Genomic DNA, 25,037 nt, shown 5'->3' on the forward strand with positions numbered 1-25,037 from the left:
ACAGGAGTAAAAGGACCTCTTCCCCAGGGAACAGTAGGCTTATTATTGGGACGCAGTTCTTCTACACTAAAAGGACTTATGATAAGTCCTGGGGTAATTGATCCCGATTATGAGGGTGAAATAAAAATTATAGCTAGTTCTCCAAGAGGTATATCAGTAATTTCACCAGGAGATAGAATAGCACAGTTATTAATAATACCCAGCCTGCATGATAAATTTTCCAGTCGTACTGTAGAAAGAGGTTCCAAGGGATTAGGCTCCACAGGTGTGGATTGGGCTATGCTGTCTTTAAATTTAGATTCTCGCCCCATGCTAAAATTAAATATTCAAGGACATGACTTTAATGGGCTACTGGACACAGGTGTTGACCTTAGCATCATATCTCGTCAAGAATGGCCAAAACATTGGCCATTACAACAAGCCACTCAAATGCTTTGAGGCCTAGGAGTGGCAACTAATCCCCATAGAAGTACAATGGTATTAGATTGGAAGGATCCTGAAGGATGTGAAGGAACTATACAGCCCTATGTATTGGATCATCTTCCTATAAATTTATGGGGATGAGATGTCCTAGATCAATTAGGTTTGACATTAACAAATAGCATCAATCCTAACACGCCCACTACTAAGGCTAGACAAGGCTTTAGGAAAGAAAAAAGATTAAGAGAACAAGAACAAGGTATGACAGCACCAATTCAAATAGATCAAGAAATAAATAGACATAGATTGAGTTTTCAGAAAGGGCCACTGAGACAATCAAAATTACTTTGAAATCAGAAAGACCAGTGTGGGTTCCTTAGTGGCCCCTGACTAAAGAAAAGATACAAGTAGCCCATGACCTGGTCAAACAACAATTAGCAGAGGGACATATACAACCTTCTGTATCTCCCCATAATACTCCCATTTTTGTCATTAAAAAGAAATCTGGTAAATGGAGATTATTGCAAGATTTAAGAGCTATTAATAATGAGATGGTTATTATGGGACCTGCTCAATCAGGGATTCCCCAATTGTCTGCTTTACCAAAAACCTGGTATGTTTTAGCTATAGATATTAAAGATTGGTTTTTTTCAATTCCAATTCATCCCGAGGATAGTCCACATTTTGCATTTACTATCCCTGCACTAAATCATGAAGGTCCTGATCAGAGATATGAATGGAAAGTACTCCCTCAAGGGATGGCTAATAGTCCAACTATGTGTCAAATTTATGTTAACAAAGCAATCCAGCCACTTAGAAATCAAAATCCTGAACTACAAATATTTCACTATATGGATGATGTGTTATTGGCACATAAAGATAAAAACACATTGCTAGAATGTTATGCCACACTTACAAATTTATTAAAAAATTATAATCTAGAGATAGCAATAGATAAAGTACAATTAAATCTTCCAATTAATTATTTAGGAGTTCTATTATCCTCAACCATGGTCCGTCCACCAAAAATTCAAATGCGAGTAGATCAACTCAAATCACTTAACAACTTTCAAAAGTTATTGGGAGACATAAATTGGATAAGGCCTTATCTAGGCATACCAACAGGAGAGTTGGGACCTTTATTTGATATTCTAAAAGGTTCATCAGATCCAAATTCACCCCACATATTAACGCCTGAAGCAAGAAAGGCATTAAAAATCATTGAAACATATATGGAAAATATGCATTTGGATAGAATTGATATAAGTTTGGCTTTATTATTTATTGTACTACCAACAAAAAATATTCCTACAGGAGTATTTTGGCAAGAAGGTCCATTATTGTGGATACATTTATCTTATTCTCCTAACACTATTCTTACTAGATATCCTGAGGCTATAGGACAATTAATACTCAAAGGAATAAAAGCAGCAAAGGGAGTGTTTGGTATTTCTCCCAATAAAATTATTACTCCATATACTATGGATCAAATTGATGAGTTAGCTAATGAGTTAAATACTTGGGCAATAATCATGTGTAAATCTAATGTTTCATTTGATAATCACTTACCATCTAATCCTTTGTTGTCTTTTTGGTCTAAGCATCCTGTAGTTTTTCCAAAAATAACAAGAAAAACCCCTATCATGAATGCTCCAAATATATTCACTGATGGGTCAAATAATGGTACAGCAGCAGTAGTTACCCCTGATCAAACTTTTACATTTTTAGTACCCAAACAATCAGCTCAAAAGGTAGAGCTTAATGCAGTATTACAAGCTTTTATGATGTTTAAAATTTCTGTATTTAATTTATTTTCTGATAGTCAGTATATAGTTAATGCTATAGTATCCCTTGAAGATGCTGGTAGGATTTCCCCTTCTTCTACTGTTTTCTCTTTGTTTTCCACTATACAAAGTCTAATCTGGGACAGAAAAGATCCATTCTTTATAGGACATATCAGGGCACATACAGGATTGCCTGGAGCCCTTAGTTTGGGCAATGAACTAGCAGATAAATCTACACATGACATACATATTTTCTCCACAATAGAAGAAGCTATAAATTTTCATAAAAGGTTCCATGTCAATGCTAATACTTTACAAAAGCGTTTTAAAATAACTAAAGAACAAGCCAGACATATAATAAAACAATGTCAAAATTGTGTGACATTTTACCACAAGTTAATCTTGGAGTCAATCCTAGAGGACTGATACCTAACCATATTTGGCAGATGGACGTCACACACTTGCCAGAATTTGGAAAATTAAAATATTTGCATGTTACAGTTGATACTTCTTCTGGATTTTTGATGGGCTCCCTTCATGCCAGAGAAAAAACTAAAGATGTTATAGCTCATTGCTTACAAAATTTTGCCACTGTGGGCATTCCAAAACAGTTAAAAACGGATAATAGTCCTGGTTATGCTTCTACCTCTTTTAAACAATTTTGCTCATCATTTGGCATTACTCACATAACAGGAATTCCATACAATCCACAAGGACAAGGCATAGTTGAAAGAGCTCATCAAACTATTAAAATGTACTTATTAAAACAAAAGGAGGGAATTGGAAAGGGGTATATATCCCACAAAGATAAACTTAAAATAACCCTTTTTTACTCTAAACTTTTAAAATTTGGATTCATCAGGGCTTAGTGCTGCGGAAAGACATTTATATCCAAAAAATGTACATAAGCCTAAGGTACTTTGGAAGGATATTCTAACAGGACAATGGAAAGGTCCTGACCCAGTGATTGTCTGGAGTCAGGGCTCTGTTTGTGGTTTTCCACAGGGAGAACAGCAGCTGATTTGGATTCCAGAGAGGTTAACCAAAACAATTTCTACAGACCAAACAGAAGATGATTTGACTCAAATCCATAACAGCTGATATCCAGAACTCCAGCTTGGCTATTCTTACATCTGCGACAGTGATTAACCAGGATGCTTTTTTCAATATCTATTTTATTATTGCTTTTTCCCACATCATAAAGTTCTATTTTATTTTTGAGCTCATACAGACCTAGGTTAATGTTTTTCTGATCAGTTTTATTTTTTGACTGTGGAGTTTTTGAACATTGCAATGGAGATTTCACCTAGGTAAAGCTACAAGGCCTTTACTATTGTCTTATGTGTTGTATGTTACGTGTGCACACTTCTGTTTTGTGTTGTATGTCTGTATGTGTGTATGTCCATATACCATATATGAGGATCGCTCATGAATAAATGGATCTGATTTTTTTTTATTATTCACGTGATTTTAATGGTTTAATTTAAATTGGGTAAACAGCTGTTGAAGATTGTTTTAATATGTGTACAAATAAGCAGGTTAACAGATCTGTTTGTTTACTTTCACCTTTCCTTTTCATTATATTTAATAATTCTGTTCAGGATAATGTAAATTGTTCTAAAAACTGTTTTCTTAATACCTGTTGAAATGTTACATATATATATATATATATATATATATATATATATATATATATATATATATTTTTTTTTTTTTTTTTTTTTTTTACTTTACAGATCACGTGTTTATTACCCATACAAAAGTTGTAATATGTCTAAAGTAGTCCCAAGGAAAAGCAAAAACAGTTTATGTCAGGAATAAGAGGTATAATCATGGACGTTTTGCATGACAGACACAATTTTAATAGAAAAAAATATGAAAAGAAAGGGAAATTAAAAAGAAAAATAATATGGAATTCATTTTATTTTTTTTTTGAGGCTGGGTAACATTTTATTTTATTTTTTAAAAATATGCTTCTCTTTTTTTTGGTTTTGTTTTATTTTTATTTTTTTTATTGGTTGTTCAAAACATTACATTGTTCTTGATATATCATATTTCACACTTTGATTCAAGTGGGTTATGAACTCCCATTTTTACCCAGTATACAGATTGCAGAGTCACATCAGTTACACTTCCACTGATTTACATATTGACATACTCATGTCTGTTGTATTCTGCTGCCTTTCCTATCCTCTACTATCCCCCCCTCCCCTCCCCTCCCCTCTTCTCTCTCTACCCCCTCTACTGTAATTCATTTTTCCCCCTTGTATTATTTTTCCCTTTCCCCCTCACATCCTCTTGTATGTAATTTTGTATAACCCTAAGGGTCTCCTTCCATTTCCAAGCAATTTCCCTTCTCTCTCCCTGTCCCTCCCACCTCTCATCCCTGTTTAATGCTAGTCATCTTCTCATGGTCTTCTTCCCTACTCTGTTCTTAGTTACTCTCCTTATATCAAAGATGACATTTGGCATTTGTTTTTTAGGGATTGGCTAGCTTCACTTAGAATAATCTGCTCTAATGCCATCCATTTCCCTCCAAATTCTATAATTTTGTCATTTTTTAATGCAGAGTAATACTCCATTGTGTATAAATGCCACATTTTTTTTATCCATTCGTCTATTGAAGGGCATCTAGGTTGCTTCCACAGTCTTGCTATTGTGAATTGTACTGCTATGAACATCGATGTAGCAGTGTCCCTGTAGCATGCTGTTTTTAGGTCTTTAGGGAATAGACCCAGAAGGGGAATAGCTGGATCAAATGGTGGTTCCATTCCCAGCTTTCCAAGAAATCTCCAAACTGCTTTCCAAATTGGTTGCACCAATTTGCAGTCCCACCAACAATGTAGAAGTGTACCCTTTTCCCCACATCCTCGCCAGCACTTGTTGTTGTTTGACTTCATAATGGCTGCCAATCTTACTAGAGTGAGATGATATCTTAGGGTGGTTTTGATTTGCATTTCTCTGACTGCTAGCGATGGTGAGCATTTTTTCATGTACTTGTTGATTGATTGTATGTCCTCCTCTGAGAAGTGTCTGTTTAGGTCCTTGGCCCATTTGTTGATTGGGTTATTTGTTATCTTATTGTCTAATTTTTTGAGTTCTTTATATACTCTGGATATTAGGGCTCTATCTGAAGTGTGAGGAGTAAAGATTTGTTCCCAGGATGTAGGCTCCCTATTTACCTCTCTTATTGTTTCTTTTGCTGAGAAAAAAACTTTTTAGTTTGAGCAAGTCCCATTTGTTGATTCTAGATATTAATTCTTGTGCTATGGGTGTCCTATTGAGGAATTTGGAGCCCGACCCCACAGTGTGTAGGTCGTAGCCAACTTTTTCTTCTATCAGATGCCTTGTCTCTGGTTTGATATCAAGCTCCTTGATCCATTTTGAGTTAACTTTTGTGCATGGCGAGAGAAAGGGATTCAGTTTCATTTTGTTGCATATGGATTTCCAGTTTTCCCAGCACCATTTGTTGAAGATGCTATCCTTCCTCCATTGCATGCTTTTAGCCCCTTTATCAAATATAAGAAAGTTGTAGTTTTGTGGGTTGGTTTCTGTGTCCTCTATTCTGTACCATTGGTCCACCCGCCTGTTTTGGTACCAATACCATGCTGTTTTTGTTACTATTGCTCTGTAGTATAGTTTGAAGTCTGGTATCGCTATACCACCTGATTCACACTTCCTGCTTAGCATTGTTTTTGCTATTCTGGGTCTTTTATTTTTCCATATGAATTTCATGATTGCTTTTTCTATTTCTACAAGAAATGCCATTGGGATTTTGATTGGCATTGCATTAAACCTATAGAGAATTTTTGGTAATATCACCATTTTGATGATGTTAGTTCTGCCTATCCATGAACAGGGTATATTTTTCCATCTTCTAAGATCTTCTTCAATTTCTCTCTTTAGGGTTCTGTAGTTTTCATTGTATAAGTCTTTTACCTCTTTTGTTAGGTTGATTCCCAAGTATTTTATTATTTTTGAGGATATTGCGAATGGAGTGGTTGTCCTCATTTCCATTTCAGAGGGTTTGTCGCTGATATACAGGAATGCCTTTGATTTATGCGTGTTGATTTTATATCCTGCCACTTTGCTGAATTCATTTATTAGCTCTAATAGTTTCTTTGTAGACCCTTTTGGGTCTGCTAGGTATAGAATCATGTCATCTGCAAATAGTGATAATTTAAGTTCTTCTTTTCCTATTTTTATGCCTTTAATTTCTTTCGTCTGTCTAATTGCTCTGGCCAGTGTTTCAAGAACTATGTTGAACAGAAGTGGTGAGAGAGGGCATCCCTGTCTTATTCCAGATTTTAGAGGGAATGCCTTCAATTTTTCTCCATTCAGAATGATGCTAGCCTGGGGCTTAGCGTAGATTGCTTTTACAATGTTGAGGTATGTTCCTGTTATCCCTATTTTTTCAAGAGTTTTGAACAAAAAGGGATGCTGTACTTTGTCGAATGCTTTTTCCGCATCTATCGAGATGATCATATGGTTCTTATTTTTAAGTCTATTGATGTGGTGGATAACATTTATTGATTTCCGTATACTGAACCAGCCTTGCATCCCAGGGATGAATCCTACTTGATCATGGTGTACAATTTTTTTGATATGATTTTGTATCCGATTCGCCAGAATTTTATTGAGGATTTTTGCGTCTAGGTTCATTAGAGATATAGGTCTGTAGTTTTCTTTCTTTGAAGTATCTTTGTCTGGTTTAGGAATCAGTGTGATGTTGGCCTCGTAGAATGAATTTGGAAATTCTCCCTCTTTTTCTATTTCCTGAAATAGCTTGAAAAGTATTGGTATTAGTTCCTCTTTAAAGGTTTTGTAAAACTCTGCTGTATACCCATCCGGTCCTGGGCTTTTCTCAGTTGGTAATCTTTTGATGGTTTCTTCTATTTCCTCAATTGATATTGGTCTGTTTAGGTTGTCTATATCCTCCTGTCTCAATCTGGGCAGATCATATGACTTAAGAAATTTATCGATGCCTTCACTATCTTCTATTTTATTGGAGTATAAGGATTCAAAATAATTTCTGATTATCTTCTGTATTTCTGAAGTGTCTGTTGTGATATTGCCTTTTTCATCCCGTATGCTAGTAATTTGAGTTCTCTCTCTTCTTCTCTTCGTTAGCATGGCTAAGGGTCTGTCGATCTTATTTATTTTTTCAAAGAACCAACTTTTAGTTTTATCAATTTTTTCAATTATTTCTTTTGTTTCGATTTCATTAATTTCAGCTCTGATTTTAATTATTTCTTGCCTTCTACTTCTTTTGCTGTTATTTTGCTCTTCTTTTTCTAGGATTTTGAGATGAAGTATGAGATCATTTATTTGTTGGTTTTTTCTTTTTTTAAGGAATGAACTCCATGCAATGAATTTTCCTCTTAGAACTGCTTTCAATGTGTCCCATAGATTCCAATATGTTGTGTCTGTGTTTTCATTTATCTCTAAGAATTTTTTAATTTCCTCCTTAATGTCTTCTATAACCCATTGATCATTCAGTAACCTGTTGTTCATTCTCCAAGTGATGCATGATTTTTCCTTCCTTCTTTTATCGTTGATTTTCAGTTTCATTCCATTATGGTCAGATAAGATGCATGGTATTATCTCTACTCCTTTATATTGTCTAAGAGTTGCCCTGTGACATAATATATGATCTATTTTTGAGAAGGATCCATGTGCTGCTGAGAAAAAAGTGTAACTGCTCGATGTTGGGTGGTATATTCTATATATGTCAATTAAGTCTAGGTTGTTAATTGTGTTATTGAGTTCTATAGTTTCCTTATTCAACTTTTGTTTGGAAGATCTGTCCAGTGGTGAGAGAGGTGTGTTGAAGTCTCCCACGATTAGTGTATGGTGGTCTATTAGACTCTTGAACTTGAGAAGAGTTTGTTTGATGAACATAGCTGCACCATTGTTTGGGGCATATATATTTATGATTGTTATGTTTTGTTGGTGTATGGTTCCCTTGAGCAGTATGTAGTGTCCCTCTTTATCCCTTTTGATTAACTTTGGCTTGAAATCTACAAATGCATCTCCTGTAGGCAGCATATTGTTGGGTCATGTTTTGTGATCCATTCTACTAGCCTGTGTCTCTTAATTGGTGAGTTTAAGCCATTAACATTTAGGGTTATTATTGAGATATGGGTTATCCTTCCAGCCATATTTGTTTGTTTATGTTACTGAATATGGTTTGTTTTCCTCTTTGATTATTTCCCCCCCTTTACTGTCCTACCTCCCACTGTTGGTTTTCATTGTTATTTTCCATTTCCTCTTCCTGTAATGTTTTGCTGAGGATTTTTTGGAGAGATGGTTTTCTAGCTGCAAATTCTTTTAACTTTTGTTTATCGTGGAAGGTTTTAATTTCATCTTCCATCTTGAAGCTCAATTTTGCTGGATACACAATTCTTGGTTGGAACCCATTTTCTTTCAGTGTTTGAAATATGTTATTCCAGGATCTTCTAGCTTTCAAAGTCTGTGTTGAGAGATCAGCTGTTATCCTGATTGGTTTACCCCTAAATGTAATCTGTTTCCTTTCTCTTGTGGCTTTTAAAATTCTCTCCTTATTTTGTATGTTGGGCATCTTCATTATAATGTGTCTAGGTGTGGATCTCTTATGATTATGCACATTCGGTGTCCTGTAGGCTTCTAGGATTTGGGATTCTGTCTCATTCTTCAAGTCTGGGAAGTTTTCTCGTATTATTTCATTGAATAGATTGTTTATTCCTTTGGTATGGACCTCCATGCCTTCCTGTATCCCAATGACTCTTAAGTTTGGTCTCTTTATGTTGTCCCATATCTCTTGGATGTTCTGCTCATGGTTTCTTAACTGTCTTGCTGAGCTGTCTATGTTCTTTTCAAGTTGAAATGCTTTGTCTTCATTGTCTGATGTTCTATCTTCTAAGTGTTCTACTCTGCTGGTAGTATTCTCAATTGAGTTTTTAAGTTGGTTTATTGCTTCCTGCCTTTCTAGGATTTCTGTTTGTTTGTTTTTTATAACTTCTATCTCCCTGTATAGTTGATCTTTTACTTCCTGGATTTGTTTATGTATTTCATTGTTGAAGAGATCTTTCATTGTCTGATTTTGCTGTCTAATGTCTTCCTTGAGACTCCAGATCATCTGAAGCATGTATCTCCTGAATTCTTTATCTGACATTCCATCTGCTGCAGATATTACCTCTTCTAACGTTGAGTTGAACTGCATTGCTTGTGGTCCTTTCTTTCCTTGTCTCTTCATACTGTTTGCATTTCTTTCTGCTTACTGAGACTATTGTGTTGTTGAATTTTCCCCCTATATACATGTATTACTCTTGTATAGTTGCAAAGTCTCCCGTGCAGGCGCGGGCAGGGGCTCTGCTCCTCCTCCAATTGGGGCACTGTGCCTACCATATCGACAGGCCACTGGGCCTGTTCTGCTGGTTGGTAGCAGGTGCGCCTACCTTGCAGGCGCGTGGGGCGGCTTTGCCACTCCCAGGTTGCTGGGCCTGACCTGCTGGTGGGTTGCAGGTCCGGCTACCTTGCAGGCGCGGGGGAAGGGCGTACACCTATTTGTATTTAGACAGTTACGCGAAATGGAGGACGTAATGCTTGGGATGAAAGTTGGGGGGAAGGGGAAGGTAGGTGCTCTTGAAAAGAAAGAAGGAGAGGGAGATTGATAGCATAGAGGAGAATGGAAAGAGCAGTAAACCTTGGAAGGGGAGAGAGAGAGGGAAAAGGGAGAGAAAAAATTAAAATGGAATAGGAAATAAAATTAGGTCTAGAGGTCCATTTTCTTCTCTTCCCGTAGGCAAAGCTGTGCCCTCCGGGCTGAGTTTTGCCCTCAATGTGTCAACAGCAATCCCTGTAAGGCGGTTCCTGGGAGTCTCTCAATCCTGTTGGTCCAGAGCCATTTCACTTCTACGGCCCCTCCTCCCCTTCCTCCTGCCAGCCAGCCAGGTCCTGCTCACCAGAGGCAGTTCCCCAAGGATTTGGTTACACTTTCAGCCCCACCGAGTGCTCTATTTCCCTAACTACTGAGCACTCTCGCTGTCATTCATGTAAGCCCCAGTGCTGTGGAGCTGTAGTCTGGGAGTCAATTGTTTAATTTTTCTGGACCCCTTTGGTGGGCACACCTTCGGAATCTGGCAGCTAAGACCATTGGTGTCGCTGCTGGTGGTAATAGGAGTTGGGGGTCGAGGATCCCCTCTACTTCCCTCAGCCCCTACAGTCACAAACACACTGCTGGCGGTAGGAGGAGTTGGGGGTCTGGAGTGTCTTCTGTTTCCCTCCGCCCCTACCGTCACACCCTCTTCTACCACGTGGCCTGCGCAGTGGTTTCATTAATGAGGTTCTAGGCATTAAGTTAGTTAGAAGAGATCAAAATAAACACACAAGCCAGTACCTTATTTTACATTGCTAGGTCCGAGACGGCTCGCCTCCCTGGTTCCCGCCTCTAGCCGCCCAGCAGGGCAGCGAGGATTACTCTGGGCTAGCAGGAGAGAGAGAGAGCGAACACGCCGGGGAGTAGCCCTTTATTTGGGGGACAAGAGATTCAGGGGAGAATTCCATCCAATGAAGGTTGAGGGGGGGCTGCACTCCAAGGTCAGGGTCAGTGATTGGGTCTCCAGGGTCAGTGGTCACGCACACCCCCACACGGATGGGCTCTCTCATCAGGAAAGGGTCGGGATAGCTCTGACACAGCCAGAGCGCCTCAGGCCCTTAACGGGAGTCACCCAATCACGTGTCAGAATGGCTCCCCACATATTCCCCCTTTCTTTTCTTAACAATGAGGCGGCGGTTCACTCTTTGGAGTCCCTGGATTCTTGATTGGAAGATTTGCCATCCTATAGTTACAATACAAAAGAGAATTAACAGCAAAGAGAATAATCCAATAATGTACCAAGCGGAGTGTTTAAGAAAATTTCCAGGGTTGAATCCATTTAACTCCTTCAATATTTGGTTAGCCAAGGAAGAAGGATCTGAAAAATCAGCTCTATTATTTTGAATGTCTTGGATATGGTGATGAAGTTCCAGAATATCCAAGCTATTATTACTATTTTGCCAAATACCTAATAAATGGTTTTTAACCTTCTCCCAATCCCAGAGAGAAGCATTGTACTTGGCAGCTGTAACACATACATACTTATAATTAGCATAGCATTTAAGCCTTTCCTTAAATTTTAAGGCTGAAAGTTCATTACCAATGTTTATAATAGTCGCCTCTAAGGCGTTTAATTTAGTCTCAATCTTTTCATCAATATTTACTTGATTACGCAGAGCCTTGGAAGTATTTTGAGCTAAATTATTAAGAAATTTTGCATGCTGAATATTCTGAGACAATGTCAGAGATGCAGAGACAGTTGAGGCAATAAATGAGACCAGTGCTAAGACACCAACAATTATGACTCCAATAGCACGTTTAGGTCTTGTTAGCTGGGCATGAATTTGCTGCAGGACTTGTAAACCAGCATCAGCATACCATGGCTCTGAAATATTAGCAGGTAATAAAACAAAAGAGGGCTGATGAAGTATTAGCACTCCTTTTCCTCCATTATACCTAGAAATACAATTGGTTAGGTTGCACTTATTACAAGTAACAAAATATCGGTCATCTATCCATTTAACTTTTATATTTCCAATAATTAAAACATAAGGAGATTGGACATAGGCTCTTAAGCCATAGCAAGATCCCTCTTTACAGTTCTTGCCGACAAATTTTGGTAAAGGTTTATCTGTAAAATGTAAATACTCTGAGGCAGCAATTAAACGCCAAATATCTTTTTGAATACCTCCTTCACTATAAGTCAAAATATTACTAACAAATCCTGTAGGTGTCATAGCAGAATTTCTTCGTAATTGTCTCTTATCAGTTTTTGGAGACCAGTCTAAAATATACCCACTAGCTTTAGACACCTTATGTTGTACAGGAAAGGTATTTACACAATCCATCCATTTAGGAAAGGTGCCAATCTCAATTGTAGAACTATTTGGACAGTGGGGTACCTGTGGAGGTTTTGCAGAAATGACTGGCTTGTTATGGGAAAGTCCCATCTTAATTACTGATCTAGTATTAGGTTTTAAGTCCCCATAAATAGAATTATTTGTCAGTTTAGGTTTACCGATTGCTGTCTTTTCTTCAAATGATACTTTCAGACAGCCAGCATGTTTATCATGTGACCAACACAAAGGTAATTGGGCACTGTAGTCAGAATAATTAAATCTAGTCACATGATTGGGAGTAATATGAGTATCTGTAAATCCTCCCATCATGAATGAGTCATTAGTAAATACTGGAATAGATTCTCCAGTCCACACAGCTGGGTGTACCAGGGGTGGATCTGGGAAATATGTCCAATAAGTGTCTACTTGATTCCCTTTTACCTGACAGCCCAGTAGGGCAATTACTGTCGCTACCATCAAGACTGGGGTCCTGTTCTTTCCTAGGCGTCGAAGTATTTGGGAAGCCTGGGTTGTCAATTTCTTCACATCTTTCCATGAAATCAGCTTCTTGGCTGGTTCAATCTGGTCTTTCTTCATCCTTTTCTGATATTTCCTCCTTCTGGGTTGTGGCTCCTCCGGGTCGATCCTCAGTCGCTTGAGTCTGGGTTCTATTTCCTCCATGTCTGATAGCACGTTCAGGCACCCAAATAGGACGGAAAGCACCTTCTAGAAAAATACAGGCATGCCCTTGGCCCCATGTTATTACCGGGTCTGGCCCCTTCCACTGACCAGTCTGTAAATCTTTCCACAGAACTCTGCCTAAGGGGCCTGTCACTGAGGGAGACATTTGTCTCTCAGCAGCAGTGTGACCTTCTGTGTCACAGTTTAAAAAATTTAAAGCAAACAAGGCATGATTAAGGCTATTTTGGGGAGTCACTATCTTATTCCTCCTTTTCAATTTTTGTAATTGAAGCTTAATAGATAAATGAGCTCGTTCTACAATGGCTTGACTTTGGGGGTTATAAGGAATTCCTGTTTTATGATTAATTTTAAATTCTTGGCAAAATTGTTGAAAAGAAGAGCTTACATAAGCTGGAGCATTATCTGTTTTAATCTGCATAGGACATCCTAAAACGGAAAAAGCTGCTAAGCAATGAGAAATTACATGCTGAGTATTTTCCTTAGTACGTGCTGTAGCAAAAATAAATCTAGAATAAGTGTCCACTATGACATGCACATAACATTGCTTACCAAATTGAGGAATATGAGTTACATCCATTTGCCATATCTGATTTGGTTTTAATCCACGGGGATTTACCTCTGATGGCAGAGATGGAGTGTGAATAACACACTTAGGACATTGGCTTACAATCTGACGAGCTTGTTCTCTGGTAATATTAAATTTTTTACGTAAGCTAGAAGCATTTTGATGATGTAAGGAATGGGAAGCTAGTGCACAGTCATATGAAGACATCTGTTGACAAAAAGCTACTAATTTATCAATTTTGTCATTACCTGCAATTAGGGGTCCGGGAAGGTTAGTATGCGCACGGATGTGTCCAATGAAACATGGGAACTTTCGCATTAGCACTGTCTTTTGTAAATTATGAAATAATTCAAATAACTCCTGTGATGAAGTAAACCCAATAACTGAGGTTTCAATATTTTTGGCAACTCCGACTGCATATAAGCTGTCAGAATAGATATTAATAGGCTCATTTGAAAAATAATCTAAGGCACAAATCAGAGCTTGAAGTTCTGTCCTTTGGGCAGAAGTATAGGAAGTTTGTATTACCTCTGTGTGAACACGGCTGAAGAAACCTGCCTTACCAGAGTTGGAACCATCCGTGAACACCGATAAGGCTTCCTCTATTGGATGAGAACGTACAATCTTTGGAAAAATAAGTGATGTTAATGATGCAAATTGTACAATCTTATCACGAGGATAATGGCTATCTATTTGGCCAGGGAAATCTGCAAAAGCTATCTGCCAGGAGCTAGAAGTTTGAAAAAGCCAATTAGTTTGTTGAACAGAAAATGGAATAATTATGATATCAGGCTCAGATCCAATTAATTGTAAAATCCTAGTTCTACCTTTAATAACTAATTGAGCTATAGAATCATGAAAAGGAATTAATGTTTTTTGAGGGGAGTGAGATAAATAAATCCATTCAATAACTCCTAATCTTTGCCATATGGCTCCTGTTGGGGTATGCTCGGTTGGAAATATTAATAAATACATTATTTCTTTAGGATCTATTCTAGTAAGCCGTGCATTTTTAATTGCAATTTCCACTTTCCTTAAGGTTGCCTTAGCTTCTAAAGTTAGTTGACGTGGAGAGGTTGGAGAAGGATTTCCTTGTAATATCTGAAATAAAGGACTTAACTCAGAAGTAGTTAGCTTTGAAGATGGTCTTAGCCAGTTAATATCTCCTAATAGTTTTTGAAAATCATTAAGGGTATGTAACTCTTTAACTCTTATCTGAAGATTCTGAGGACGGATAGTACGTCCCTGAATTATCTGACCTAGATATTGAAAAGGAGATATTTTTTGAATTTTTTGAGGAGCTATACATAAACCCATTGCTGTAAGTGAAGTCTCTAACTGAGTAAAAATTTCTGAAAGTACTTCTGGATTAGCATGAGCCAATAATATATCATCCATAAAATGAATAATATATGCATCAGGGAAGCTATTTCTAATGGGATCTATTGCTTGGTCAACATATTTTTGGCACAGTGTAGGGCTATTACGCATTCCCTGAGGAAGCACCCTCCAGCAGTATCTTTTAACAGGTTCCTTAAAATTAATTGCTGGGACAGTGAAAGCAAATCTTTCACAATCTTCAGGATGTAACCTTATAGAGAAAAAACAGTCTTTTAAATCTATTACCATCAAGCTATAATCTAAAGGAATAGCTGTGGGGGAGGGAAGTCCTGGCTGTAATGATCCCATAGGATGAATTGCATGATTTATCGCCCTTAAATCCTGTAGTAATCTCCAATTTCCTGACTTTTTCTTAATAACAAAAATAGGTGTATTCCAAGGGCTAAGTGTTGGTTCAATATGACCAGCCTGAAGTTGTTCTTCAACTAATCTATGAATTATTTTAAGTTTTTCCCCTGAGATGGGCCACTGAGAAATCCATATAGGCTCTTCTGTGAGCCACGTGATTTTTTCAGCTGTCTTAGGGATCGGGGAAGTACTCAGGGCCCCTAGTAAAAATTCTGGTCTGGAGTATTTACTAATCTTTGTCTTGGAGACTGGCTTGTAAACAGATATTCTTCCTGAAAGGTCTCCTTATCATCTCCAGGAAAATACCTCTGATTAACTTCTTCAACTGATCTTATAGAATTTGGAGTAACTAATAACAGTCCCATTTTGGCTAATATATCTCTTCCCCATAGATTAGCTGGTAAAGACTCTAACACATAAGGTTTAAATACTCCATTGTTCCCATCAGAATCTTCCCAACGGAGATAGTTGGCACTTTGAGCAGGCTGTGAAACCTGTCCTATTCCTTCTAGGTTAGCTGGTGCTGTATGTAAGGGCCATGTCCTGGGCCAAAACCGGCTGGACAATACTGAGCTATTAGCCCCTGTGTCTATGATGCCTAGGAAATTTTTATTATTAATTTTAAGTTTTAATAAAGGGCGTTCTTATCGTACTAACTGGGACCAATATACTCTGTCCGGCGGTTTAGAAACTGAATCTACCGGCAGGTGCCTTTCTGAGACACAAGGCAATAATATTAATTGAGCAAAAATATCCTTTGGGGTGAGTCTTAGGGCATAATTGGATCTTACAGTAACATATAATTGCCCTTTAAATTCTGAATCTATCACACCAGGTATAACTTCAATGGCTCCCTTCAAATTATCACGCCCCAAAATTAAACCTATAGTATTCTCAGCAAGTGGCCCGAAAATCCCAGTAGGGATTTGTGTTGGCCCCATTTCAGGATCTAATTCAACTGTCTTTGAAGGTCCTAAGAAAATTGTCTGTGATCCCTGTCCCTGTCCCGGTAAAAATCGCGGACTGCTTTGGTCGGCGCTGCTAGTGACGTCATATTGTGCGACCGTTCCCCATATTGTTTCTGGGCCCGGGGAGGGGCCGAACGGAAGTTTTTTGTCCCCTTGCTAGGAGGAAATACTTGTGGCGAGAAGGCGGGCTCATCCGCGCCACCCGAATCAACCACATGGCGCTGAGTCCTGCAATATCTATTATCGCCAGTAGATGGAGCCCTAAACCTAAAATTGCGCATGTGACACTCGCGGGCAAAATGACTGGTTTTTCCACAAACGTAACACCTACTGTGGGACTTCTGAACTAAATTTTGCGGCCCCAAGGTTTCCTTTAATACTGTTGCTAAGGCCACCGTTTGCAACTGAGTGGAATCTAAGTCAGAACACAAGCGAATATACTCCGAAATTGTTCCTTTTTTACGATGGGGTCGGAGAACATCCTGACAGATTTTATTTGCGTTCTCAAAAGCCAATTGCCTAACGATAAATTCGCTAGCACCTGGGTCCCCGATGGACCTGTTCGCAGCCTGATACAGTCGGGCTATGAAATCTGAATAAGTCTCATTGGCACCTTGTCTGATTTTGGTAAGAACTAAATTGGACTGGTCCTTGGGGACAATTTGTCTCCAGGCACGTTTTGCACAATCAGTTATTTGATTGTACACTACAAAATCATAATTTAATTGTCTTTCTAAATCAGCAAAATCTTCAGTCCCTAAAAACATCATTACTGGCGTTTCTATGCCCTGTCTTCTGTTTCTTTCTGCTTGTTCATTACAAAAATCAGTCCAATAAGTTTTCCAAAGCAAATAATCTCCCCCGCTCAGACAAGATCTGGCTAAAAAATCCAATCACTAGGAGGAAGGGGTTGTGAGCAAATATTTTCTATCAGACTCTGAACAAAAGGCGAATTTGGGCCGTACGTTTCACATGCATTTTTCAATTCCTTGATAGTTTTAAAAGGGATTACAGCATGAACTCTAACTCTCTGATCTTGTTCATTAGTTTGCTCAAAAACTGGAAAGAGGTGAAACCCAGTAGTATTCTCTCCCATTTCTTGAGCCTTCCTAATACCTTGCTGAACTGGGGTAAGAAAAGTCATCTTTAATTCAGTACACCTGTTAAATTTGGTCCTTCTAGCAGGTACCGGCCGAATTTTAAAAGCTTGGGCAGGTGGTGCTAAATGTAGTCTATTAAAATTTCTCTCTAAGTCCTGAGTTTCCACGTCTAATTCTTCTTCCTCAGATTGTGAGCTGCTATCAGACTCTGTACTATCGCCATTTGGAATTTGGGTTTCTAACTCACGTGGTTGAGAAGAAACCTGAGCCCCTCTAGGAGTTTCTTTTGTATTTTCCTCTCCAGGAAGATCGTTTACCACTTCCGGAGGGCTCTCTAAGATTAGAGATGCTTCTTCTGTATCATGCTGTTCTGTACAATCTGTCTGCGGGCTAGCTTGCACAATTCTAACCTTTGTCTTGGCTTTTAGCGTTTTTGTTTTAAAATGGCTCAAGGGAAAGGAAATTAACTTAGCCTCAGGCTGATTTTCCATTTGAATAGACCTAATAGCTCTTTGAATGCCTTTTAGAAGGTCTTCTGGCGGCCATGAACTCTGGCCCATGTATTCAAAAAGACAGACTTCTAGGGCTGTCCAAGTTTTCTGTATATTCTCTATGCCTCCAGGTATTTCAGTAGAAAGACAAACTCTCTGTAACTTTCTTTCTAATTTTTCCCAAGTAAGTAAATTTGGAGACTCTTGGTCACAAAACCAAGGACAATATTCACCTACAATCTTTAAGAATTGTAATAACTGAGTTTTCTTTATCTGTTTTCCTTTCTGATTAATTATACTGTCTAAAATAGTCAGATACATTTCCTTATCTGAAGAAGTAGAATTTCCCATTTTAAGTAATTTAACGTCTCTTTCCTTCAATATCTCCCGGTACTTTTGTGACCCAAATGTCACCTCTTCCTTATCTTTATCTTTATTCCTTATTTTCCTTTTCTATTCTTTCCCTTATCTTTTTAGCGCGCGTTCCCACTCAATCTAACTAATTCAGAATGTCCCTTCGTGGTCGCCAATTCTACCACGCGGCCTGCGCAGTGGTTTCATTAATGAGGTTCTAGGCATTAAGTTAGTTAGAAGAGATCAAAATAAACACACAAGCCAGTACCTTATTTTACATTGCTAGGTCCGAGACGGCTCGCCTCCCTGGTTCCCGCCTCTAGCCGCCCAGCAGGGCAGCGAGGATTACTCTGGGCTAGCAGGAGAGAGAGAGAGCGAACACGCCGGGGAGTAGCCCTTTATTTGGGGGACAAGAGATTCAGGGGAGAATTCCATCCAATGAAGGTTGAGGGGGGGCTGCACTCCAAGGTCAGGGTCAGTGATTGGGTCTCCAGGGTCAGTGGTCACGCACACCCCCACACGGATGGGCTCTCTCATCAGGAAAGGGTCGGGATAGCTCTGACACAGCCAGAGCGCCTCAGGCCCTTAACGGGAGTCACCCAATCACGTGTCAGAATGGCTCCCCACACCCTCTCAGTTCGCGGTTGGGTGATTTGGGGGTGGGGAGTCTTCTCTGCTTCCCTCTGCCCCTACAGTCACGCCCTTGTCACTGGCAGTAGGGGGAGTTGGGGGTCGAGAGTCCTTTGACCCTTACTGTCATGCCCATGGAGAGATTTTGAAGTTTCCGGGTTGTTTGTATCTGGTGTGGGTGGGAGTCACACACCTGCTAAAGTAGATTCCGCTGGGAAGGAATCTCTTTGGCCGAACTTTGGTGACTTCCCCTCTCTGCTATGGTGGGTCCCTGGCTCCTTGCCGGAGTGTCCGAAGGGAGGGGTGGAACTGGCTTGTCTCTGGTCTGACACAATCTCTGGTTTTAGTTCCCAGTTTGCTATTTCGTAAAGGGTTGGTTAGATTCCCTTCACGCTGTCTCGGGGGGGGGGGGAGCCGTTCGCCGGGTGGGCGGGGCTGTTAGTAGAGCCGGGAGGACACGGGCTGTCTGCTGGGCCAGGCGGGGACACTTCTCGCTGCGCCGGGCTGCCTGTAGAGCCGGGCAGCTGTGACTGCGTGGCTAAGATCCGGGCGGGTGGAGTGGCCGTTCGCTGAGCGAGCGCGGGGCCTCCCAGGACGGCGAGGTGGCGGGTGCCGTCTGCGGGTTTGGGCGGGCCGCGCCGCTCGGGGCCGCCGGCCACTTTCTGAAGTGGCTGGTGGCTGCGGGACTGGACCTCCGCGCCCGCGTGGCCGGCCAATATCCACTTGTCTGGGACAAACTGACACTTCTAATAAACCTACCAATTCCCGGCAGGTCCCCTCTTTACGGAATTTTGCTAGAAGTTCCTCAGTAGGTAGACTGTCGCTGTTCCAATGGGTCTTTCTGATCCCGTTAATGTGGAGACATTGGAATCGCTGCTTCCTCGCCGGCGGCCATGTTGGATCTCTACATATTTTTTTTTTAACATCATTGTCAGAATCCCTATTTTCATCCCAGTGCCGGTGAAGACAAAGATGAAACCAAACTACAACTTCTTCGATAATTATCACAACAAACTGTATAAACTGATGCATCAATGAATAATAACTCAACAAGTAATGCTCAATCACTGAGCTGATTTATTTTGGGAGGAAATGGACATATTGATAGATTCCTCCACTTTGAACTGCTTACAAAACTTGCCTGGACTATGTATCACTTGTATGCATTGTGCTCTATTTGTTGATACAGCAAATTATGGTAGTGCTGGCGTATCTTTGCTGATGTGTCACCAGTGTTGCAATTTTTCCTAAAGAGCCGTCAATTGACTTGATGTTGTGGCATTTCTGTATCCTCCTCCCTTCTACTAGTGATGGTCTAATTTTGGAGGCCAACTGAGGTGAGGCAAAGAACCTCACCCCCCCCCACCGGCACCAAGGCCAAATTTGGGGGCCAACAGAGGTGAGGCAAAGAACCTCACCCCCCCCACTGGTGCATAGGCCTATCCACAGGTATGGCTATATACTGGACTGGTAGTCAGTGACGGGTATGATCCAATTGCAGTGGTATCAACCTAAGACAGGAGGCTGACGCCTAGAGGTCAGTTTTCCGATGACGGGTAAGAACCATATGTTGAATTGGACAAACCTAACAGACACGGTCCCTAGCCACATTGCCTGTTGCTTAATTAAACAGAAAGGGGCAGATGCTAAGAGCCACAGCCAAGTAATATGATGCATGGCACTTTTGGTTGAAAGGTGATGCCAGATAGCCATTGAGATGATATGATTATGTTAAGATTTGCATTCATATGGATATTGGACTCCTGCTGTTCACCTCGACCTGCTACGGGACTCCTGGAGAGTTCCCATTGGTTGGGGAAGTACAGTAGGAGGGAATTCCGGGGGAGGAACTTGTTCTGGGGTTCTAGGAGAATGCCACATGTGTGGACCGGCTTCTTCCCGGACGTGTACGGGGTATTGGCGGCAGTTTCAAAAATAAAGTTTGTTCCTGCTTGAGTGGCTCGTGATTTTGTGCCCAGCCAGACTGCGGCACCAAATCTTCATTAAGTCACCTTAGGACCTGACTTTCTTAACAAGTCTCTGAAGCACAAGAAGTAAAATAAAAAATCAATAAATTGGATGGATTCAAACTAAAAAGTTTCTTCTCAGCAAGGGAAGCAATCAATAACATGATGAGAGAGTCTAAAGAATGGGAAAAAAAAATCTTTACCACACACCCCTCAGATAGAGCACGAATCTCCAGGATATATAAAGAACTCAAAAAACTTAATACCAAAAAACCAAATAACCCAATCAATAAATGGGCTAAGGAACTGACCAGACATTTCACAGAAGAAGAAATACAACCAATCAATAAATATATTAAAAATGTCCATAATCTCTTGCAATTAGAGAAATGCAAACCAAAACTACTCTAAGAGTTCCTCTCACCCCAGTCAGAATAGCAATTATCAAAAATACAAGCAATAATAAGTGTTGGCGAGGATGTGGGGAAAAGGTACACTCATACATTGCTGGTGGGACTTCAAATTAATGCAACCACAATGGAAAGCAGTATGGAGATACCTCAGAAAACTTGGAATGGAACCACATTTGACCCAGCTATCCCTCTCCTCAGTCTATACCTAAAGGACTTAAAATTAGCATACTACAGTGACACAGCCACATTAATGTTTATAGCAGCTCAATTCACAATAGCTAAACTATGGTACTAACCTAGATGCCCTTCAACAGATGAATGGATAAAGAAAATGTGGTACATATATACAATGGAATATTACTCAGCCTTAAAGAAGAATGAAATTATGGCATTTGGAAGTAAATGGATGGAACTAGAGAACATCAGGCTAAGTGAAATAAGCCAATCCCCCAAAAACAAAAGCTGAATGTTTTCTCTGATCAGCAAATGCTGATCCATAGTGGGGTAGGGGGAGAGGGAATAATGAAGGAACTTTGGTTTGTGTAGAGGGGAATGAGAGGAGGGGTGGGGCTGCAGGGATGGGAAGGACAGTAGAAGGAGACAGACATTATTACCCCATGTACACGTGTGATTACACTACTGGAGTGACTCTGCACCATGTACAGCTGGAGGAAGGAGAAGCTATGCTCCATTTGTGTACAATATGTCAAAATGCATTCTATTGTCATGTATAACAAATTTTAAAAAAGAAAATAACCAAATATGAGCCATAGGACAAGAGTGTGTTTGCTCATGGTAGTTCACACAGCTTCTGGATTTCCTCACCAGGGATTCCGCCATCAGTAAATGCAAATTCCCTGGGTTCATAGCTTAGGTTAGGAGGATAAAGAAAGGATGTGCACCAGCCTTCGGAGTCCTCTTGAAGAAACGTATGCTTCATTGATGCAAAGTTCCTCTGAATATAACTGAAGCGCAAGTTATACTTCACCTACAGAGTATAAAGAGAAAACAAATTTGGTCACAAGATGGTGAAATTCAGCAGTGGCAAAACAAAGCACTGTGTTTGACATCAGCTGTGACTAGAGGAAAGGCCCACACTAGTTGATGTCAGTCCTGGAACTGACCACATAGCATTCTCTCATGCAGGTCTTCCCTGCAAATTATCCCTGGAACCAAACTGGGGAAAAAATAATAGGGTACTGAATACTCTGAACCCAGGCCACTGGACCTAAACTCAAAATCTCCTATAGAAGAATTATACTACCCTGGACAAGTTTCTTTATGCTTCAGTTTCCCCATCAATAAAATGGGGATGCTATTATCAGCTCCTATTTTGAAGACTGCTGTAGGCTTACATGAAATGGTGTCTGCAATGTGCCTGGCATTGATGAGTGAAGTGCCTACAAAGTATTCCCAGTTATTTTATTAACCCCACAGAAGTTCTAACAATTAATCATCAGATCATAGAGCACAAAAACTGTACATGAGTAATTTCCCCATTCTAAAACATTAAATATTCAAATGTTTAATTGTTTTTTCCCTTAAACAAACTCAGAAACCTATCATACCTGAAGTGAGATTAGTAATAATGGCAAAATAACTAATCCTCTCTGGAAAACTCCTATTACAGGCTCTGTTCTAAGTGCTTTACAGACATAAATCTATTTCCTTCTCACAACAACCCTGTATGTTAGGCACTAATAATAACCTCACTACACCAGTAAGGACACTGGGGCCCTAAAATGTTAAGACATTGCAGACACCATTTCATAACTTTCCTGAGGTTGCACCACTAATAAGGTGCAGAGCTAGGACTGGGATTTATGTACCCTGGTTTGGAGCCTACTTCTATAATTAAGCAGTTAAATACATGTCATACAGCATTGTCAGGACAGAAGTTTGCTCAGAATAAATTCTCTTTTAAAGAATCTAAAAGCCAAAGGGACTTCAAACACCAGTGGTAAGACATGAAACACAAAAGCATTCTCTCATCAACTCTGGAAATAAGATGGCAAAGCTACCACAGAGGAAAGCAGAGGAGCAAATAAGCTACCTAGGTTCAAGGTAAAGTTGTAAAAGAAGTTTGTTTCAGAAAAGATTTTCTTTTTTTTTTTAATTTTTATTGTTGGTTGTTCAAAACATTACCTAGTTCTTGACATATCATATTTCACACTTTGATTCAATTGGGTTATGAATTCCCATTTTTACCCCATATACAGATTGCAGAATCACATCGGTTACACATCCACTGATTTACATATTGCCATACTAGTGTCTGTTGTATTCTGCTGCCTTTCCTATCCTCTACTATCCCCCCTCCCCTCCCTCCCCTCCCATCTTCTCTCTCTACCCCATCTACTGTAATTCATTTCTCCCCCTTGTTTTTTTCCCTTTCCCCTCACTTCCTCTTGTATGTAATTTTGTATAACCATAGAAAAGATTTTCTTACCCCAAGTGGCAAAGGTTCCCTGCTGTCATTGAAGTTATGGTCAAAAACAATTCCTACCAATATGTAGAAAGCTTTGGGATCATTAATTATGTAACTTTCAAACACAGGCACGGAAGAAAAGCCTAGAACTATAGAGAGAAAAATCCAATTAGTGAGCAGCTGGGTGTGCAGGCAAATGCTATCTACTTCCCCCTCTCTACCTAAGGAGATATAAAATATCAGTTTACTTCTCCATTCACTCATTCATTTTGCAAATATAGGAGCAAAGAAATTAAAAGACAGAAGGTGGAAAGACAAGAAACATCAGACAAGAATCTGATTAATCACCTGAGAAATGTTTGCACTGAAAAAGGTATGTTTGCAATTTGTGCTGATCATGATTTTGTAGTTCAAGAAGACTTCATGAAAGCAGTCAGAAAAGTGACTGATTCTAAGAAGCTAGAATCTAAATTGGACTACAAACCTGTGTAATTTTATTGTAAGGTTTTGGATGGCTGCATGACAGACATTGACTTAATGTAAAAATAAAGTTAAGGAAAATAATGTATATATTGGCAATGATCTCGTTAAATGTGAATGAATAAAATATGTATGAGTAACATAAAAATTAGTATGTAACTCAGTAATTCAACTTTTAAAATTGACACAGAAGAAATTTGTGTTTGTTAATGTTGCATTTATTGCAGCAAAAGTTACAAGAGTGTTGAAGCTTTTTGCATTTGCCATGTGAGCATTTTGTAAAACACTGAAAAATAGTTTGAGATAGTAGTACAAGAGAGCATTTCTTTTTTTTTTTTAATTTCTTTTTTTATTTTTAATTTTTATTTTTTAATTTTTATTTTTTATTTAAGAGAGCATTTCTTAAGACTTATTTTATATCATTTGTTTTCATCATTCTAACAAAATTTAATAAAATCTGTTTGATTTAGTTCTAAAAAAAAAAGAATCTGATTAATCAGGTCAGAATATGAACTGGAAGTCTGCAATCCCAAGAACTGCTAGCAACTGTCCTGGGACTTCATGCTAAGGAAGGGAGAGAAAGAATTAAGTCCTGTGAGTAACTTGAGACCTGGGTAAAGCCTGATGGGTTTGTTGTTGTTGTTGTTAAAAGAATGATCTTTATTTTTGTAGGAAGTTTAAGTTCCATTTCATCCTTTCATATCTTGTTTATAACCCAAGTTTTACATGTTGGTTATTTTATTTTTCTTTTCTAGAAATGTTTGCCCCCTCCCCAGTTCAATTGGCTACGTGACTATAGTGACATACTACCTACAAATATGTTCTTTTATTTTTTGAACTAAGTAGTGATTTTGTAATTTGAGACTAATAATTCCATTATCTGAATCTTCTAGTTCTGTTTTTTAATCTTTTATTTATTTATTCATTCATTCATTCATTTATGTGGTGCTGAGGATTCAACCCAATGCCTCACCCATGCAAGGCAAGCACTCTACCGATGAGCCACAACCCCACCCCCTCTATTTCTGTTTTTGCTTTCTGTTGTTAATACTGTTTGTCACCCTTGGTATC

At 39.3% G+C, this 25,037-nt stretch overlaps 1 protein-coding gene across 1 annotated transcript in view; it reads right to left on the reverse strand.

Moving 5' to 3' along the window:
• The window catches only part of LOC308652302 (ATP-binding cassette sub-family A member 17-like), a gene marked incomplete at its 3' end in the record, with an annotated part of 126,407 nt that overhangs the window by 79,239 nt on the left and 22,131 nt on the right, over positions 1-25,037 (reverse strand). The window contains 2 exon segments of the mRNA XM_081300051.1: positions 21,884-22,046; positions 23,508-23,635. Of these exon segments, the coding sequence (XP_081156177.1) occupies positions 21,884-22,046; positions 23,508-23,635 (291 nt within the window).

Source organism: Spermophilus citellus (genome assembly GCF_964194105.1).
Source record: "Spermophilus citellus genome assembly, chromosome: 6".
NCBI lineage: Eukaryota > Metazoa > Chordata > Mammalia > Rodentia > Sciuridae > Spermophilus > Spermophilus citellus.